The sequence below is a fragment of the Eutrema salsugineum genome, unplaced genomic scaffold (assembly GCF_000478725.1).
Source record: "Eutrema salsugineum unplaced genomic scaffold, Eutsalg1_0 scaffold_24, whole genome shotgun sequence".
NCBI lineage: Eukaryota > Viridiplantae > Streptophyta > Magnoliopsida > Brassicales > Brassicaceae > Eutrema > Eutrema salsugineum.
The window spans coordinates 1,720,848-1,742,421 of NW_006256797.1; the positions used below are offsets into that span (position 1 = coordinate 1,720,848).

The window sequence follows — 21,574 nt, forward strand, 5'->3', positions numbered from 1 at the left end:
GCTTCTTCGTATGGGCAAGGGAAAAAAAACGAGTGAAAAGACAAAAACCTGAGCCGCCCGGCTCCAGGCTGATAGAAAAGACTTTTAAGGGTCTCAGGGCTATCAAACCCCTTGTCAATGTAGCACAAAGAGGTTATCAATCCAAGAATGTGGTGATAGACACTAAGCTATGTGATCAGTTTCTCAATTCAAGCAAGCAAGAGTGGTTTTGGTTTATTATGACAACTACAAACTTAAAACAGGATTAATGACTAAAGAAGAACTAAACAATGACAAGTGATATGAATATGATATGATGGAGGCATGAGATTCTAGACATGATAGTTGGCTAGGGTGCTTTGGTGCTAAACTAGGAATGCTAATGACAATGATGAGACATGATTCAAATGATTAAGAACTCTAATCAAGATTAATCCTCTCATGAAGGCATTAACCCATACACTAATCCATTTTCAAACCAAATCATCATTTGTGAAATATGAATCAGTGAGCATTAATAAACAGTTCTAGAAGATCATTCAAGCAAATAACAATACATCATCATGCAGCAAATGCTTTAACCTCTAATACAGCTCTTTCAGGAATTTCATCACACTTTTGGTGCATGAAATTCCCAGAATCTAGATCTCAAGTGATGTGCAAGGATCTAGCCTAGAGAACAGCTGTTTAAAGAGATGAATCAATGAATCTAGCCCTAAGCACTCCTAAGCTAACACTTTAGCACCCTAACCTACACATCTAGAACCTCATTAAGGTGACTACTCACTAATCATACTAATCTCTCTTAAACCTTTGCAAGTTGAGAAGATTAGCATGATTAATGATGAGAAATGGAGATGGAGATGATAGATTAAGAAGAAAACAGCTTTAAACACAAAGATCTCTCAAACTCTCTTGATTAAACACTCAAAAATCGATATTTCTCTTCTTAAGTGGAGTCTTTTCACAAAAGAGGCAAGAGACAAAAGGGAATAAAGCTTAAGTTTTGGGAAATAACCCTAAAAACTATTTATACGTCTCTAAAAACGAACCGGGTCAGCCCGGAACCAACCGGGTCCTGACCCGGCTTTCGTGGATAAAGTGATGAATGTGCGAGTTGGTCAAGAGTCTCCTAGGTCGCATGCCCAAGTCGCACAGGTGAAGAAACTGTCTTGTGAGACTTAAATCCCTTAGTCTTAGCCGCACACCCATCTAGATGTGTTTTGCGAGTCTTTGTGCGGCTCAATCCTCCTCTTCTTCAACTCGCATGACTAAGGCAAAATCTGGGGAAGGTGTGTGTGTGACTTGGTCATCCTTTAGTCCCCAGCCGCATGCCCAAGTCACACAACCAGAGGAAGAAGCTTGGACGAGGTAAAACTTTTGTAAACTCAGCCGCATTACCTTCTCGGAGTGATTTGTGAATCCGTCTGCGGCTTAGTCTTCTATGCTCCTTAACCCGCATGTAGCAGGGGCCTTCAGGGATGTGTGCGGCTTGGTCTCCATTACTCCCAGGTCGCAGGCTCAAGTCGGTGTAGATTGCGAGTCTTCGTGCGGTTTAGTTCCAAGCACGGCCAACTCGCATGCCTAAGTCGCACGGTTGTGGACTTAGCATTTTTCTTGCTCGGAAGCCTCAGATCTTATCCAGTGATAGCTTACCTGCACTTCGCAACTCACAGCTCAACCTCCAGGCATTTATCTTTATGCGTTGCGAGTTAACCAAGTCGCAAGACCATCTCGCAGCATTCAGGGCTCCTCGGACCTTTTCACATTCATAGGAGGGTAACTTCCAGGATGCTAGTCCGAATGGTGTGATTCCAGTTTCAGTGGATAGAAGACTGAGACATATTCAACTTTGGTGAAGGAACCTTCGATGCTTGGGAAGTGGAAGGTTTCCTGGAGGGTTCATCTTCGCAGTGCATTGACACGATCAGAAAGAGGCTTCTAGACATGCGTCCATTCCGGAAACGTTATCTTCTTGATCATAGCTCCGAATTGAATGATCTCAGACGTTCTGGAAAGAGGACTCAAATATCTCGGATTCTGATGAAGGCCCTGTAAACTGATTCGGTCTGGAAGTGCACCGTCCTTCGCATTCTTCGGAGCTCATTGGGTCGGTCCAAAACGGCAGCGAGACAGGAGTTCCTTCCGACGAGCTTAACTCTCTGCTCACGCCTCCAAATTCTATGATTCCACCTGCTCTAGAACCATGATCCAATCTTCTCCAACTTTGATGAAGCACCCGACGGCTGAATCGGACCGGAAGGTTCCGGGAATGTGTCTGCACCCGGGAATTTGGGCCGAGAAACTTAACCAGCCGGTACGCGTTTTGGCCGAGGAATCCACCCGCGGTACATGCAAATTGCCGAGAAAAACCTTCCTGCGGTACTTGAGAATGGCCGAGAACCTCCAAAAACCCATTTTCACCATCTTTCAAGCCCTGATCACCATTTCTCTTCCTGGATTCACCTTTTCAACTCCAAATAGCTCCAAATACACCTGATAAACACTCAAAACATGCAAAGACTCATTGGGACCTAATGCAACTCCTAAGTCCTAAAACAAACCCTAAGGACCTAAAATGCATGAAAAAAGATATGATTTGGAATGAAACAAGATATGCATACCCTAAGGACCTAAAATGCATGAAACAAAATGATGCAAATTATGAACATATCAACTCCCCCACACTTGTCATTTGCTTGTCCCCAAGCAAAAACAGCAAATGAGATAAAGAGGTTGGATGCATTGGGAGTTCATATTCCTTAATGAGAGAGTGTATCACTAAAAGAATTCAAGGCTCACTGTTCTAGTTGCTAATTCTAAGATGCATTGCAAACAAGATTACTCACAAAACTTTAGCCATACTTATCAATGAATGAATCAAGCTCAAGCTTAAGTTTTTCACAAACAGCCATAGTTCCAACCTTTTGACATTCATTAAAGCTCATGTGAATCATGCTTATGCAAATCATGTGAACTCACTTGTCTTGGGACAGGGTTATGAGACAAAGATGATCTCATTTAATGTTTTGGCTTCCATTCAGCTCAAGGGATCAGTCAAGAAGGAATAAACTTTAACAGAATGCTAAGGGTAAAAGGAAACTGGTGCATACAAGAGCAGAATCCCATCTACCCAATGCCCCAAATTGGTCTTTCACCTTAACTCTACTCCCATAAAGATCACATCCTAGCTACTCCTCTCTCAAGACATTCATTGCCTTATCAACCCTCTCCTCACTTCACTCTCATTCTTCTTCTCACCAGGGGATTCATCTTTTCAACATTAAACTCAGGTTTTGGGGTCTGAATATTCCACTTAGCTCTTTCTCATATAACACTTTCTAGCCTCTTTTCTTTTCTTTTCAAACACTTGAGCCTTTTAGGCTTCTTTTCTTTTCTTTTAATTAGAGGCTAGACTTTCCTTTTCAAAACACAAGAGCTTTTCTTTCTTTACACAGCAGACCCCAAACCTCTTTCTTTTCTTTTCCAACCCCTGGTTTTCATCTCAAACTTCCTCTTTTCCACTCAGTGTTTCTCAAGAACTCTTCCTAGCCTACTCTAGACTCATGATGTTGAGCTAGATCTACATGAGACTCTACTCTTGTCGCCCTAAACCCAACACTTTCTGTAAAGTTTATTTAGAAAAAGACCTCACATCTCTCACTATAGTGTTTCAGGCTTCAAGGAAGGGTTGGTTAAAGGCAGGGAACTTTCTCAAAGTGATAGAACAGCTATTTGAGCTAGCAAAGAGTGGTAAAAGGGATAAGAGAGCTCAAATAATTTAAGGGTACCCATGAGTTCACAATGACATGCACAAGCAATGATAATTAGATTGTCAAATTCAGGTTCTCAATTAGATAACGCTGGACTAATCAAAGCTTGATTCACTCAACAAGTTCAAAGCATGGATAAGTCTTGATTTCATTCTTGTTTACATGCAGCAAAGAACTAGAAACTAGGGCAGTGAACCGAATTCTTAAACTGATATTCTCTCAAAGAAAAACCTATCATTACTCCCTTGCATTGATGCAGCCTATATGACTATGCAACTAGACTCAATCCTAAAAATGAGAATGCAACTACATGATCATTTTTTTTGTGAAAATTTTTCAGATTTTTCAATTTTTTTGGGTTTTATATGCACTTAGATGAAACTACATGAATGCATGCAAGAATGTGACTCAAGACTCAAAGTATAAAATAACAACAGAGAAAACATGATTAGTAAAAGATGAAACTCCTCCCCCACACTTAAATAACACAGCCCCTTGTGTTAAAAAAGCATGAGAAAGGAGTTAAAGCAAAGCAAACAAGTAAAATACAAAAGAGAAAAGAAAGTCTACATGCATATGTACAAGGTGTGGAGTGTTACCTAAGAGCTGTCGAAGTCTGACCCCAATGAGTAAGAGGGGTTTGAAGTGTGACCGGATGGTGTCTCCCAGGAGTGATGGCTTGCCTCATCAGAACCGTCATCAAGATCCACCCATGCTGTGCCATATGTGACCAGGGCCGTGCAGTTCATGGAACTCTCTCCAACTTCCTCTCTGTTCCTTGGTGAAACCGGTGTTGGAGATCCACCTTTGCAAGGGTTTTCAAGCTTCTTGATCCTCTTCTTCATCTCCTTGATGCACTTTGCCATCTTGTGGATGGTTTTGTCTTGGTACTTGCACCATTGTTGGAGAACACCAATCTTTTGTTGAGCTCTGAACCCTGATGTGCCTGGCTCCTCCCAGTTGTAATCATCAAAATGATATCTGTTTCCACCAAAAGTTTTTTGAGGTGGGGGCAGACCAGCATCTTGAGCACCAGCAGCACTTGTAGTAGCATCTTCAGCGGTTGCTTTCTATTCCTTGGAGGCTTCTTCTCTGCAAGCTTTCTTGTACTTGAGGATTGGTGGATCAGTTTAGACATTGTACAGCTCTTCCTTCAGCAAGAAGAAGTGAATGTTCCTCTTTACTTAGACTGTGGTGATGGAGGGATTGGGCAGGAGAGTTTGGGCTGGCTCATTAATGAGAGACTTGAAGTTGTAAACTACCTTGGCACCAACTCTTCCTTGAAGGAAACTGATCTTACACAAATGGGCTTCATTAATCAGATCAAACCTTGCCTTGTTGTCCTTGAATTTGTACCCCTTGGCCTTCAAGATATTTGTTACAACCCATCCATGATCGGTCAGCTTTGCATCCTGCTTTGTTGAACCCCAAATGCACTTTTTTTAGAACATCAAAGACCTTGCTAGTTGATAGGCAAGGCAAGGTGTGAAAGCATACCCTTCATAGGGCTCCCCATCTTCATGAGTTGGCACCAGCTGTTTCAGTCCCACACCAAGGAGCATCAGATCACTCTTCCAACATCAATCTTGAAGTAGAAGCTGTGAGAGAGAATCTTGTGTACATATCTTAGCACTGGATTCCTTATCCAAGAGGACTTAGCTGCTCCAGCTGTGTACTTCCCAGAAGCATTTGATCTCCATAGAGCCTGAACATCTTCTTTTCTGAGATTGACCTCGTTGGAGAGAGGAACGTTTCTAGGTGCAGAAACCCAAATATCTCATTCAGTTCTCTGAATGACACTGTATAGTCCTTTCCTTTCACAGTAAACTCCATGTGTCCAAGTCCATCCCCTTGAAGAATTCTTGAATCCCTTGGGTAGTATATAAAAGCTTCAAAAGAAGCCAAGAACTCTTGAGACTCCTCTTCATATGCGATCTCTCTCATCTCCAAAAGTGACTCAATGCCCATGTTCCCAAGCAAAGCTTTGACATCTTCATAGATGCCAATCTTCTTCAGAAAGTCCACATCAGGGAACCTCCCTTGCTGGACCTCCATCTGTTGAAACTTAGCCAGATAATCAGGTGTTTCTGGTTCAGTTTTCTTGATCCTCTTTGAACCCTCTTCAATGGTGCCTTGGGAACTACCAGCTGAGCTGCTTGAGCCACTCTCAGTCTGTTCATCATCAGATACCACAGCCAACTGTTTCCCTTTCTTCTTGGAACCAGAAGCAACCACCAATGCTTTCCCTTCATGCCTTGTTCTTTTTGGCGCTTGATCACATTTTCCTTGCTTTGTGATTTTCTTTGCTCCTTGACCTTTTTCTCTTGGCTGTGAAGACCCTGAGACCAAACCCTTGCCCTTGGATGCAATGCCCTTCTTCTTGGCTAGAGAGTTGGTTCTTTCAGTCATCTGCCAAGAAATTCTCAAAAACAATGTTAGCACAAGATCAAGTTTCACAAAGTTGTTCAAAATTTTGAAACAATTTGTTGCAAGAATCGATTTCAAAAGCACATGAACAAGTTTCTCAAGCCAAGCATCAGTCCAATAAGTTCATAGCAATGCAAAAACAAGAGTGCAAAGCAAGGACTCAGCAAGAAACAAATTCATTTCTTTTCCAAGAAAAATTGATTTTTTTCATGAATTAACTTGCAATAATTTTCAAAACTCAAGAACAAGGAATCACCAACAAAGTGCTCTGTTTTTCATGACTATCTAGCACCCTAGCATTTATAAAAATAATACCAAGGTCTAAAACAACCTATCAAAATCGATTCCACAACTTGAAGTTCAAAAGTCACCATTGAAGAACATGGAAAAAGATGAATTTTAACAGAGTGAATACCTTGGGATTATGATGCAACGAGCTCAAAATACAATCAGGATGATGTTAACAACTCAAAAACGAGCTCAGAGCACTTTGAATCAACGAATTTGGTGGAGAAATGAGAGAGTTATGATGAAAACAATGGAGAGAAATGAGAGAAAAGGAGCAAACTCGTGGTTTTGGTGAGGAAGAGAGAGTGTGGGACAAGGTCAAGCCTTTTGACTGGTGGTCAATAGATTTATTTTGACCAGTCAAGGCTTTGACCTGTCCTTTTCTTGTTGACCGGCCTCCTTTCTCTCCGTGTGCGACCTGGAACCATCGTGACCGAGCCGCATGACCAACTCGGTGTAGAACAGGCATTGTTTTTGTGCGACTTGGTCTTTGATCTTTCTGTCCTGCATGCCCAAGTCGCATTAAAAACACTTCTGCACGGTTTAGTCTCTTCTCCATGCTGCGACCTGGCGTGAACTCTTGATGACCCGCAAGACCATCTCGGCTTAAAACGCGAGTTCTTGTGCGACCTAGTACCTGATGTGTCTAACCCGCATGACCAAGCCGCATGTTTTCACACTTAGATGATTTTCTGGTGCCTTCACAATGTGCGGCCTGGGACCTTTAGTAACCAGCTAGCATGACCAACTCGTTGTGAATTGCGAGCCTTCCTGCTCCTTGGGCTTCCTTTATCTAGGCCGCACAATCAACTCGCAGGCTTTGGGACTTAGGCCGTCCTGGATCCCCTTTTTTATTATTTTATTGCGGTCTGAGCTCTTGAACACCAGCTAGCATGACCAAGCCGTTGTGAATTGGGAGTGTTAGTGCGGCTTGGTCTTTCCTTGATCCAGGCCGCACGACCAACTCGCATGATTTTGCACTTAGTCGTCTCGGCCTTTCTTCCCTTTGTGCGGCCTGATCTCTTCAAGTTTAAACCGCATGCCCACCTCGCATAATCTGGGACTTAGACACTTCGGGCAGCTTCTACTGGTGTGCGCCTTGATCCTTCTTGGTCCTTCTCGCACGCCCATGCCGGTGTGAATTGCGAGTCTTCATGCGGCCTGGGCTCTCCTTTGCTGAGCCGCACACCTAAGTCGCATGATCAGGTCCTTAGGCTTTTCGGTCTCTTTTCCTCCTGTGCGGCCTGGGCTTATTGTGCATCAGCTAGCACTCCCAACTAGGTGTGAAATGCGAACCTTCATGCGGCCTGGTCTTCTCTTGTTTCAGGGACCAACTCGCAGACTTTGGTCCTTAAGCCTCTCGGCCTAATTTTCTCTTGTGCAACTTGGTCTCTCCGTGAATCAGGTCGCATGACCAAGTGGGTGTAATTTACGAGCCTTCCTGCGGCCTGGTCCTTTCTTTTTCTGAGCCGCATTCCAAGGTAGCACTCAGGCGTCCTCCAAGTTTTCAGGCCTCAAACGCTTTTCTCAGCCTTCTCACATGCTCCATTCCATTTATCACTGAGCCATGGCCTCCAAAAATCACCTAGAACCTGAGACCAACTCACAAAACCCATCAAAAAGTTCTAAAACATAAAAGAAAAGAAATCAAAAGAACTATGTACAAGGATAAGCTTGGGGTGTCTCCCAAGAGCACTTTGTTTAAAGTCTCTAAGTTTGACTTCGGAAACCTGTTTTGGTGGATCAAGAAGGGGAACTGATGTAGCTTCCTCCTTCCTTTGTGAGACCAGATAGTGCTTGATCCTTTGGCCATTGATCACAAACTCTTGACCATTCTTGCCTTCTAACACAACAGCTCCATATGGCCTGACCTCAAGAACCTTAAAGGAACCAGACCATCTAGACTTAAGTTTTCCAGGAAACAACTTAAGCCTAGAGTTGAACAGCAACACCAGATCACCTTCCTTGAACCTTTTCAGAATCTTTTGGTCATGCAGAGCCTTGGTCTTTTCTTTATAAATCTTGGAGCTCTCAAAAGCCCCAAGCCTGATCTCTTGAGCTGTCTTGATACCAATGTTCAGCAACTTCACAGCCCACAAAGCCTTGTACTCCAGCTCAACAGGAAGGTGACAGCTCTTCCCATATAGCATATTGAAAGGTGATGTCCCAATTGGAGTTTTAAAGGCAGTTCTATAAGGCCACTAGTTTGAGGATGATAAGGAGTAGCTACCTTGTGTTTCACTCCATGCTTTCTCAGCAATCCTTCCAAAGTCTTGTTCACAAAATGAGATCCTCCATCAGAAATAACAACCCTGGGTACTCCAAATCTTGGGAAGATAATGCTCTTGAACAACTTCACTACTACCTTGAAATCATTGGTAGGGGAAGCAATAGCCTCAACCCACTTGGACACATAGTCCACAGCCACAAGAATGTACTGATTCCCATAAGATGAAATGAAGGGCCCCATATAGTCAATTCCCCAGCAATCAAAGATCTCAACCTCTAGTATTGGGTTTTGAGGCATCTCACTCCTCTTTGAAATGTTCCCATGCCTCTGACAGGCATCACATGATGAGACAACCAGCTGAGCATCCTTGAACATTGTGGGCCACCAAAACCCACTCTGAAGAACCTTGGCCACAGTCTTGAATGATCCCATGTGACCCCCAAAAGCTGAACCATGACACTCTTGCAACACAGGTTGCATCTCCTGTTCAGCAAGACACCTTCTATACAGTTGATCTTTGTTCAGGACATACAAGTAGGGCTCATCCCAATGGTATCTTTGGACATCTCTGAAGAACTTCTTCCTGTGGTAAGCATCAAGTTCAGGTGGTTCCACTCCACAAGCAAGAAAGTTCACAATATCAGCAAACCAGGGCATTCTCTTTTCTTGGATGCTATCCACTTCTTCAAACTCCAAATAAGAGTGGAGCACTATCAGTGATTCCTCAGGAAGACTGCCATTAAGAGGGACTTCAGAGTCTACTCTCAACCTAGAGAGATGGTCTGCAGCTCCATTCTCTATACCCTTGTTGTCTTGTACTTCCATATCAAACTCCTGAAGTAGAAGAACCCATCTCAATAGTCTTGGCTTAGCATCTTTCTTGGTCATCAGATACCTGAGGGCTGCATGATCAGTATATACAATGACTTTTAATCCCACCAGGTAGCTTCTGAATTTATCAAAGGCAAAGACTATTGCCAACTTTTCCTTCTCAGTGGTAGCATATTTCTCTTGGGCAGAGTCAAGTGTTCTACTGGCATAGTAGATGACATGAAGCTTCTTATCCTTCCTCTGGCCAAGTACAGCTCCAACTGAAAAATCAGATGCATCAGTCATAACCTCAAAAGGAAGGGACTAGTCTGGGGCTTGGACAATTGGTGCACTGACTAATGCATCCTTGATCATCTTGAAGGCCTCTTCACACTCAGCATCAAAGATGAAATCAACTTCTTTACACAACAGCCTTGTCAAGGGCCTAGCTATTCTTGAGAAGACTTTGATAAATCTTCTGTAAAACCCTGCATGCCCAAGGAAACTCCTTATCCCTTTGACTGAAGTGGGAGTTTGCAGATTCACCATCACTTCCACCTTTCCTCTGTCAACCTCCATGCCCTTCTCAGATATCTTATGCCCAAGTACAATTCCTTCCTGCACCATGAAGTGGCATTTCTCCCACATCTCTCCAAGACCTGTGACAAATTAGAGAGACAATCCGAGAAGGAGGAGCCATAGACACTAAAATCATCCATGAACACCTCCACCTTCTCTTCAATAATGTCAGAGAAGATATGCATCTTGCAACGTTGAAATGTGGCCGGAGCATTACAGAGACCAAAAGGCATGCGCCTGTATGCAAATGTGCTATAAGGGCAAGTAAATGTTGTTTTCTCTTGATCTCGAGGATCTATGGGGATTTGAAAGAAACCCGAGTACCCATCAAGAAAACAAAAGAAGGGGTGGTTTTCAAGCCTCTCTAATATCTGATCAATAGGCAAAGGAAAATGATCCTTTCTAGAGGCTGCATTGAGCTTTCTATAGTCTGTACACATTCTGTGTCCTGTTACTGTCCTAGTAGCTATCAGCTCATCCTTCTCGTTTTAAACCATTGTGATCCCACCCTTCTTGGGCACAACATGAACAGGAGGTACCCACCTTGAGTCAGAGATTGGGTAAATTATCCCTGCCTCAAGTAGCTTGAGTATCTTCTTCTTAACCACCTCCTTGAGGTTTGGGTTAAGACGTCGTTGATGCTCAATAGAGGACATAGATTGGTCCTCTAGGTGTATCCTATGGGTGAAAATATCAGGAGAGATCCCTCTAATATCAGCCAAAGAGTATCCTATGGCTCTCCTAAACTTTCTTATCTCACTAAGCAATGCACTCTCTTGATGCTCTAATAAGCTATCATTGATGATTACTGGATATGTGGAGTTTAAGCCCAAGAATGCATACCTGAGCCCTGTTGGTAGAGGCTTGAGATCAACAGGGGGTGCATCAGCCTCATTCCAATCCTTGTCCAAGCTGCATTGGCTAATGTCTGCTCCTTTGATAGCCAAGACCTCAGACCCACTTTGTTCCAGCTCCAAAAACCTTATCTCAGGACCAAGTTCTCTAGCATTGTCCAAATACAACTTGTACCCCTCACTTTCTTCTGCTAAGAGCCCATTGTCTCCTTGTTCTTGAGTTAGAGTAGCTTGAAGAGGGTCCTCAGTATTCAGTTCCTCAGGCAACTCATCAGCCAACTGATCCATTGTCTCCACATAGAAGCATTGACCTTCAATGGTGGGTTTCTTCATCATCTCATTCACATCAAACTTGAGCTTCTCAGACCCAAGTTGAAGCTCTATTATCCCACCTCTCACGTCAATAATAGCTCCTGCTGTGGCCAGGAATGGCCTGCCTAAGATAAGAGGATCAACTGGTTCCTCATCCATTTCCAGCACAACAAAATCAGTTGGAACCTCAAAACCACCAATCTTGACAGGTAGATCTTCCAACATACCAACAGACAATCTAACTGATCTATCTGCAAGGATAAGAGAGATCCTTGCTGGTTTGAAGAATCTAAAGCCAAGCTTCTTTGCTATGGAGAATGGCATCAAGCTGACTGATGCTCCCAGATCACAAAGACATCCAGAGAATAGTAGAGGTCAAATGGCACAAGGGAGTGTGAAACTCCATGACTTAGTACCACCATGCCTTGAAGCTCTTTAGTCTTGTTCAGAATGGCATCCTTCAAAAACTTACCCATCTTTGGCATTATTAGGAATGCATCAATGAGAGGCATAGTGAGTGGTGTCTCATTGAGTGCCTTCTCAAATACAGCTCTTGCCTTGTCTACAAGCTGCTTCTTAAATCTCCCTGGAAATGGGAGCTAAGGTTGGTATGGAGGTGGTGGCACATATATCTTTTCTGGTTCAGGTTCCTTTGCTACATCTTTACCCTTTTCTTTTCTTGGTCTCTCAGCAACTTGATCATCTTTTAAGACTGCCTCCCCCTCAGTTTGATCATTGTCCTCAATGATCACATTGTTTTGCTCAATACCAGGTAACTCCTTTCCACTCCTCAGTGTAATGGCTTTAGCATATTCCTTGGGGTTGGGTTCAGGTTTTCCAGGTAGATGGCCTTGGTTCCTTGAGCTTGAGGCCTGGTTTTGCTTCAATTCCTTGATTTCCTGCTGCATGGCTGCATTCTGGCTTGCAAATATTTGTTGACCCTGAAGCAATTGTTGCAGAATCCCAACCATATCTGACCCCATCTGTGGCTGCTGCTGAACCGATGGTGGCTGAAACTGGTGTTGAACCGGTGCTTGCTGCTGGAACTGTGGTGGACCAAACCCTGGAGGTGCCTTTTGCTGTTTCTGTGATTTGAAACCAGTACCCTGAAATGGTTGCTGTTGCTGACCAAAACCCTGATTCTGAGCAAACTGATTCTTGGGTTGGAATGACCCTTGAAAGTTGTTCTTGGGAACAAAGTTCTTTGCAGCTTGAGAATTGGGATAGACCTGGTCTTGTGGGCTAGCTACATTTGGATTCCTGTAAGAGAGGTTCTGATTGGCATTGCCATACTGATATCTCTGGAACCTCTGATTCCCAATGTAGTTAAGCTCCTCTTGGGTTAGACCTTCTTCACTTATGTTCTCAAAGATCTGAGAAGGTTACTCATACTCTCCTACAAAATGCATTGGCTTTTGAGTGGTGAATTTCAACTTGTCCAGTTCACTTCTCAACTCCTTAACTTCTCTGCTGAGCCTCTATCTGAACTTGAATCTTCAGATCTATTTGATCTGTCATAGTCTTCTCCATAAGTGTCATTGCTCTTTGCTAAGTTCTCCACTACCTCTAAAGCAGCATGAATCTCCTTTCCCAGAAAGTTCCCATTCGAAGCAGTATCCAGCTGGTTTCTAATCTTGGGAAGAGCTCCTCTATAAAGTGTGCTGAGTAGAGAAGCCTCACTAAACCCATGGTGTGGGCATTGGTTTGTGTAGCTCCTGAATCTCTCATATGCTTCACCAAAACTCTCATTGTTGTGCTGAGTGAAGCTAGAGATTTGGTTTCTCAGTTTTGCAGTTCTGGAGGTGGAGAAGAACTTAGATAGAAATGATTGCTTGCATTGCTCCCAGGTTTGAATGGAGCCTCTTGGAAGATTCTTCTCCCATTGGTGAGCTTTGTCACCAAGACTGAAGGGGAATAATCTTAGCTTGAAGCTGTCCTCAGAAACTCCATTTATCTTTGTTAGGTCACACACTTTATCAAATTGATCCAAGTGTTCCAAGGGATCTTCCATTGCTAATCCATGGAACTTTGAGTTCTGGACCATATTCAACAAGGATGCCTTCACTTCAAAGTTGTTGTTTTGCACAGGTGGTGCCTGAATTCCAGCTCCATACTGATGAGCATTTGCCCTGTCATTCTCTCCAACATAGACCTGTGGTTGCTCATATCGCCTTTGCTGGTGTTGGAAGGGCTGACGTTGGTGGTGCACCTGTTGTCTTTGCTGTGCATTGGCCTGATGCCTCTGCTGATGAGCTGGAGCTTGTCCCTGGTGGACATAAGCTTGCTGTTGATGCACTTGTTCCTGATGAACATTAACCTGATGTAACCCTTGACCAACTCCATTACCAGCTGCATTACCAGCTCCATTACCCTGAGCCTGTTGCTCCTGAACCGGTTGTTCTATGTCAACCACATGCTCTCTTTGGTCTTCCATATCAGCCTGATCAATCTGTCTTCCACGCCTATCCCCTCTCTCTGGTACCAAAAGATTAATGTTGTCGTTTAATGGGAAAGGTGGACCACAGCTTCTTGATCTGGACCTGGTGTTCATGCACCTGAAATCACAACCAGAACTTGAAAATAATCAGTAAAAACAAAAAATAAGCACTTGATCTCACGAACAGATCAGAGCTTAATGCTAAACACTCCACAATTTGGCAACAGCGCCAATTGATAGACAAGACTTTTGAGGGTCTCAGGGCTATCAATCCCATTTTCAATGTAGCACAAAGAGGTTATAAATCCAAGAATGTGGTGATAGACACTAAGCTATGTGATCAGTTTCTCAATTCAAGCAAGCAAGAGTGGTTTTGGTTGATTATGACAACTACAAACTTAAAACAGGATTAATGACTAAAGAAGAACTAAACAATGACAAGTGATATGAATATGATATGATGGAGGCATCAGATTCTAGACATGATAGTTGGCTAGGGTGCTTTGGTGCTAAACTAGGAATGCTAATGACAATGATGAGACATGATTCAAATGATTAAGAACTCTAATCTAGATTAATCCTCTCATGAAGGCATTAACCCCTACACTAATCCATTTTCAAACCAAATCATCATTTGTGAAATATGGTTCAGTGAGCATTAATAAACAGTTCTAGAAGATCATTCAAGCAAATAACAATACATCATCATGCAGCAAATGCTTAAACCTCTAATACAGCTCTTTCAGGAATTTCATCAAACACTTTTGGTGCATGAAATTCCCAGAATCTAGATCTCAAGTGATGTGCAAGGATCTAGCCTAGAGAACAGCTGTTTAGAGAGATAAATCAATGAATCTAGCCCTAAGCACTCCTAATCTAACACTTTAGCACCCTAACCTACACATCTAGAACCTCATTAAGGTGACTACTCACTAATCATACTAATCTCTCTTAAACCTTTGCAAGTTGAGAAGATTGGCATGATTAATGATGAGAAATGGAGATGGAGATGATAGATTAAGAAGAAAACAGCTTTAAACACAAAGATCTCTCAAACTCTCTTTATTAAACACTCAAAAATCGATATTTCTCTTCTTAAGTGGAGTTTTTTCACAAAAGAGGCAAGAGACAAAAGGGAATAAAGCTTAAGTTTTGGGAAAAGACCCTAAAAACTATTTATATATCTCTAAAAACGAACCGGGTCAGCCCAGAACAAACCGGGTCCTGACCCGGCTTTAGTGGATAAAGTGATAAATGTGCGAGTTGGTCAAGAGTGTCCTAGGTCGCATGCCCAAGTCGCACAGGTGAAGAAACTGTCTTGTGAGACTTAAATCCCTTAGTCTTAGCCGCACGCCCATCTAGATGTGTTTTGCGAGTCTTTGTGCGGCTCAATCCTCCTCTTCTTCAACTCGCATGACTAAGGCGAAATCTGGGGAAGGTGTGTGTGCGACTTGGTCATCCTTTAGTCTCCAGCCGCATGCCTAAGTCGCACAACCAGAGGAAGAAGCTTGGACGAGGTAAAACTTTTGTAAACTCAGCCGCATTACCTTCTCGGAGTGATTTGCGAATCCGTCTGCGGCTTAGTCTTCTCTGCTCCTTAACTCGCACAACCATGTAGCAGGGGCCTTCAGGGATGTGTGCGGCTTGGACTCCATTACTCCCAGGTGAGACAATGATGAGACATGATTCAAATGATTAAGAACTCTAATCTAGATTAACCCCTACACTAATCCATTTTCAAACCAAATCATCATTTGTGAAATATGATTCAGTGAGCATTAATAAACAGTTCTAGAAGATCATTCAAGCAAATAACAATACATCATCATGCAGCAAATGCTTAAACCTCTAATACAGCTCTTTCAGGAATTTCATCAAACACTTTTGGTGCATGAAATTCCCAGAATCTAGATCTCAAGTGATGTGTAAGGATCTAGCCTAGAGAACAGCTGTTTAGAGAGATGAATCAATGAATCTAGCCCTAAGCACTCATAATCTAACACTTTAGCACCCTAACCTACTCATCTAGAACCTTTAAGGTGACTACTCACTAATCATACTAATCTCTCTTAAACCTTTGCAAGTTGAGAAGATTGGCATAATTAATGATGAGAAATGGAGTTGGAGATTATAGATTAAGAATAAAACAGCTTTAAACACAAAGATCTCTCAAACTCTCTTGATTAAACACTCAAAAATCGATATTTTTCTTCTTAAGTGGAGTCTTTTCACAAAAGAGGCAAGAGACAAAAGGGAATAAAGCTTAAGTTTTGGGAAAAAACCCTAAAATCTATTTATATGTCTCTAAAAACGAACCGGGTCAGCCCGGAACCAACCGGGTCCTGACCCGGCTTTAGTGGATAAAGTGATGAATGTGGGAGTTGGTCAAGACTCTCCTAGGTCGCATGCCCAAGTCGCACAGGTGAAGAAACTGTCTTGTGAGACTTAAACCCCTTAGTCTTAGCCGTACGCCCATCTAGATGTCTTTTGCGAGTCTTTGTGCGGCTTAATCCTTCTCTTCTTCAACTCGCATGACTAAGGCGAAATCTGGGGAAGGTGTGTGTGCGACTTGGTCATCCCTTAGTCCCCATCCGCATGCCCAAGTCGCACAACCAGAGGAAGAAGCTTGGACGAGGTAAAAATTTTTGTAAACTCAGCCGCATTACCTTCTCTGCTCCTTAACTCGAACGACCATGTAGCAGGGGCCTTCAAGGATGTGTGCGGATTGGTCTCCATTACTCCCAGGTCGCAGGCTCAAGTGGGTGTAGATTGCGAGTCTTCGTGCGGTTTAGTTCCAAGCGCGGCCAACTCGCATGCCTAAGTTGCACGGTTGTGGACTTAGCATTTTATCTTGCTCGGAAGCCTCAGACCTTATCCAGTGATAGCTTACCCGCACTTCTCAACTCGCAGCTCAACCTCCAGGCATTTATCTTCATGCGTTGCGAGTTAACCAAGTCGCAAGATCATCTCGCAGCATTCAGGGCTCCTCGGACCTTTTCTCATTCATAGGAGAGTAACTTTCAGGATACTGGTCCGAATGGTGTGATTCCAGTTTCAGTGGATAGAAGACTTAGACATCTTCAACTTTGGTGAAGAAACCTTCGGTGCTTGGGAAGTGGAAGGTTTCCTGGAGGGTTCATCTTCGCAGTGCATTGACACGATCAGAAAGAGACTTCTAGACATGCGTCCATTCCGGAAACGTTATCTTCTTGCTCATAGCTCCGAATTGAATGATCTCAGACGTTCTGGAAAGAGGACTCAATATCTCGGATTCTGATGAAGGCACTGTAAACTGATTCGGTCTGGAAGTGCACCGTCCTTCGCATTCTTCGGAGCTCATCGGGTCGGTCCAAAACGGCAGCGAGACGGGAGTTCCTTCCGACGACCTTAAATCTCTGCTCACGCCTCCAAATCCTATGATTCCACCTGCTCTGGAACCATGATTCAATTTTCTCCAACTTTGATGAAGCACCCAACAGCTGAATCGGACCGGAAGGTTCCCCGGACAGGCGATTTCGGAAATGTGTCTGCACCCGGGAATTTTGGCCGAGAAACTTAACCAGCCGGTACGCGTTTTGGCCGAGGAATCCACCCGCGGTACATGCAAATTGCCGAGAAAAACCTTCCTGCGGTACGTGAGAATGGCCGAGAACCTCCAAAAACCCATTTTCTCCATCTTTCAAGCCCTGATCACCATTTCTCTTCCTGGATTCACCTTTTCAACTCCAAATAGCTCCAAATACACCTGATAAACACTCAAAACATGCAAAGACTCATTGGGACCTAATGCAACTCCTAAGTCCTAAAAAAAACCCTAAGGACCTAAAATGCATGAAACAAGATATGATTTGGTGCGTGCTCGTGTCAACTACGTGAGGGAACAAGTTTTACCCTTAACAAAACAAATGAAAGCCGCAAGTGCACAGCTAATCAGTTGTAGTATTTAGGGATCGAATCCACAGAGATTTGTGTGCCTGGTATTCGTCTACGGTTTTTAACTTTATGTCTAGACTAAATTGGTTTTAAAGGTTGGTTGTTTTTCTTGCGAATTAAACTAAAACAAAAGAAAGCAAATAAATCTATCCTAAAAAAAAAAGGTAAATAAAATCGAATGAAATGCAAATGGAATAAGTAAAATATCGAACTAAACAAAAATAAGGCAAGTAAAATATCGCATGAAAGGTAAATAAAGCAAGTAAATAACAAACAAAGGAAGTTGAAATGCAGGTCTAAGAAAGCAAGTAAAAATCGATGGAATTGTAAACTATGGCTAAAAACGCTGAGCTTTTTGGGAACTCTAAGGGATCATAATCGGTTTTAACACTAAGGTAGATAGATTGGGATTGACGGATAACAATATCTGGGTTCTAGAGCTAGAGTACGGCGGTATGACTACGTCACTTTCGTGATCATAACCAACTGTTTCTCGCAACCCTGACCAGTAGGTTTCCACTCTGGCCCTGGATGGGAGAGAACACAAGAGCTGCACAAGACTCGTCAATACTCATGATCTCGCCGCAGGTAGGTTTCCACTCCTACGGAAAAATCGCCTGTTTCCTTCTAGGGCTGATACTTAATGAAAACTTTCGCAACACTAACTATCTAGATCAGATACTAGGTGATCAATCAAGCATACATGCAATAAGAACAAGAATAAACAGAGAACAGGTCGAAATCCCAGATCTATAAACCTAGATGTCTTAATCGATTATGAGAGCCCCTTTTGGGAACCCTAAGCCCAACTCAGGATCTACTCAGACATGGCAGAGTTCGACATCATCATTGGTTTTAATAAAAGTAATGAAAAACAGTAAAGAAAAGAGATAAAGAAAGCTTCTCTATTGAAGAACTCGGACTTGAACAATCTTCTACAAAAATCTCATAAAAACGGCTAAAGGAAAAGGGTTTCTGTAAAGTATGAATGGCTCCCTCTAAAAACGACCTAAATGACATGTATTTATAGTGTCTAATACTCCATGATCTCTAGGGTTCCGGAATTGAGGCTGGGAATGACTTTGGGCTTCAGATAAGTGGGCTTTAAGTCGGAGCTTGAATGCCGCGGTCGGGAGTGTTGTGACCGCGGCAATTGGCTTGTTGGCCGCGGTCGGGAAGCTTCTGACCGCGGCAAATAGCTTATTGGCCGCGGTCGCGTGAGTTGCTGGCCGACTCCGCGTGGCTCCGGGGCTAATAGAATATCTTGAGATCCAACCGTTGGAATGTCTCCAAACCAAGTGCATTTGAAAGCTGGTTGATTCTTCTATAAGTTGTCCAATTTTGACGGTGAGAAGGTCTTCGTCTCTCCATGAGAGTTCTGACGGTCTGCATTTATCCAAAAGAGTCTTTTTGTTCCATTTTGTGCCTCTTTCTCCCAAATTACCTGAAAAGTCTTTTAAAATCCGGAAACATAGAAATCCTTTCAAAACCTTTGAAAATGGAGTAAAAACACCTGTAAAAGATATTAAAATGATCCATAAAAATGGTCAAAATCCGGTGTTATCATGACTTGGAATGAAATATACAACCTAAATGATGCAAATTATGAACATATCACAGGCTCTCCTCCCCCAACTCACTCGAGGCTTTGAGATGTCGTTTCGGGATATCCGAGGCGGTGGAATTCGTCCTTCCAGAAAAGAATGACCGAGCTGACAAACCTCCTGAGAATCACTTTACTCTGTACGAGGCGTTCTTCGAGCTTTGTTTTCTCTGGTTTCCGATCCCCGGAGTTATCTTCGAGTACCTCTGGAAACATGGAATCTCGATCGGGCAGATTATGCCGAGGGGTTTGCGACACATGATCGGCATTCTGATTCGAAGTTTTGAATGTGGGCTCAACATTGAGCTGGATCATCTGCTAAACTTGTTTGAGATCAGAAAAGCTCCGAAGGGAGATAGATTTTATATCTCCAACAAGTCCAATCGCCAGATCATAGGTGGTTTTCCAAGCAAAGATCAATTTTGGACCGAGCGTTTTTTCTATGTCTTGGTGAACGAGGTGTCAGTTGGCGAGGATTTCGTTCCAAAAACCATGACCGCTTGGGGACCACTTGATAGCCGATCCGAAGCTTTGCCTCGGCTTGGAACTGTTATGGTATAATCTTTCCTTACTGAGCTGGTTGTTTTTGTGTTGTTTTTGCAGTTCGGAGCATTCTTCCCCCAATTCCCGATGACCTCTTCGTTGTTCGAGATTCTCTTGCGGCTCGGAGAGTTAATTGGAGGAAGCACTTTACATTTGAGAGAGTGGAAAGAGCGCGAGCCATTCTTGCCGGAGTACCTGTTAGCTCTTCGTCTTCAAATTCTTCAGGGGATACAAGGGAGAAAATGGTGATCATCACTCTTAGAGACAGAAAGAGGCGTGAAGAAGAAGAGCCTGCGAAACGAGCCGCTGAGGCGGCTCAAACGGAGGTCGAGGCTGTCCCTCAAGATGATCCGCCGAGCTGTGAAGGTGAAGGCGCGGTCCGAGCTGTGGAGGTGAACGTCGCCGAGGTGAACGAGAAAGAAGTGGCGCCCGAGGTGGAACCGGGCGAAATTATTCCCGAGGCGCCCAAAGACGACTCTGCGGCGCGGAGTAAAACTCCTTCCAACTCTGCTATTTTGGCTCTTCCGAAGTTCTCGAGGCCCCTGGGTTCGCATCTACAGAAGCACAATTCTGGTCGAAAACGTTCGGTCGCTGATAAAGGGAAAGGCATGGCTATTCAGAAAGACGAGCCGCCTAAGAAGAAACACAAGCCGGTGTCTGGCGATCCCGCTTCACGTAAATTGGTCGTCGATGACCCAGATGCCTCGGCGGTGATGTTCTCGTGCGTCAACAATGCTAACACGCGTCTTCCTCCTCCTGAGAAGCTGAGGAGACCAAGGTCTTATGACGCGATGGCACAGCGCGGCACCAAGGTCTGTTCTGTTTATTTTCCTTGTTTTATCAAATTCTGGCTAAATGTTTAACGCATACTATTCTTCGCAGTTTGTAGCGGCTATCAACGAGCTGATTGCTGAATACGAGGCGGACCTGTCTAAGGTCGAACGTCGCCTGGACGAGGCTCAGAACGAGACCGCAGCGGCGAAGGGGAAGCTGGACGAGGCGATGACCAGGGTGAAGAAGCTGGAAGAGGAGAAGATAGCTCTTCGTGCTGACGTCGACAAGGTATCCGCCTCGGTCATTCGCCTCGAGGAGGCCAGGAGAGCCAAAAGCGCCAAGGTGGCATTACTTAAGAGGTGAATCGAGGCCAAGGATGCCTTATTTGACGCCAAGGTCAAGCGTGCGAAGAACGAAGCGAGGCGAGAGTTGACGGCTAAGTTTCAGGAACGCCCTGCCAAGGTGGAGGAGGGTCTAGCCAAGCTCGAGAAGGCTAAAACCGACGAGAACGAACTGGGGCAGATCAAGGGCAACCTTGCTATGATCAAAGACCTGAGGAATCCGGATGGCCCGACACTTGACGACGAAGAGGCGAAGCTAAAAGGTTGGGAGAGCGAATAAGTCGACGACGAGGCGTACGAGCGCATTGCTTCCAAGATTCGAGGTGAGCTAGTCTTCTCGCCCGTGTCGCAAGACTCTGTAGACACCGGTTTGGGTAACGAGCCGATCGAAGAGACAACGGCTAACCTGGGTGTTGTAGACCCGACTGGATCAAATGCGGGTACGCCGGCCCTTTCGAACCTCCTCGCCGAGCGGGAAACGCAGTCCGTAGCTTGACTTTCTCCTGTTTTCTCCCTTGTTTTTCTTTTACGTTCTCCTTTTTGTTCTAAGTGCCTGGATGGCTTTATCCGTTTTTCAGACTCGTATGCATTTTTGCAATTGGCGCTCGGATTGATCTTTACACTGATGGCATGATTTTGCTATAATTATATCTATCTTCTTTGTTCTGTCTTAGCGATATTGAGGAGTTAT

General features: G+C 43.8%; 1 protein-coding gene and 1 non-coding gene across 2 annotated transcripts; both read left to right on the plus strand.

The window, feature by feature from the left end:
• The first annotated feature begins 1,246 nt into the window (after positions 1–1,246).
• Positions 1,247–21,163, plus strand: LOC112086023 (uncharacterized protein At3g60930, chloroplastic-like). Its single transcript, XM_024154822.1, has 5 exons — positions 1,247–1,350; positions 19,243–19,622; positions 19,829–20,580; positions 20,651–20,830; positions 20,939–21,163. Exons 1-5 carry the CDS (start codon positions 1,247–1,249, stop codon positions 21,161–21,163), a joined length of 1,641 nt encoding a protein of 546 aa, XP_024010590.1.
• LOC112086048 lies at positions 12,935–13,041 on the plus strand. Its single transcript, XR_002899272.1, has one exon. It is a non-coding gene; the product is annotated as a small nucleolar RNA R71 (small nucleolar RNA).
• Positions 21,164–21,574: the final 411 nt, after the last annotated feature.

Coding starts and splice junctions, on each gene's coding strand:
- LOC112086023 (XM_024154822.1), top strand. CDS start 1,247: ATGACTAAGGCAAAATCTGGGGAAGGTGTGTGTGTGACTTGGTCATCC. Junction 1,351..19,242: donor GAGGAAGAAGCTTGGACGAG/GTAAAACTTTTG, acceptor AACATATCACAG/GCTCTCCTCCCCCAACTCAC. Junction 20,581..20,650: donor TGGCACAGCGCGGCACCAAG/GTCTGTTCTGTT, acceptor TATTCTTCGCAG/TTTGTAGCGGCTATCAACGA.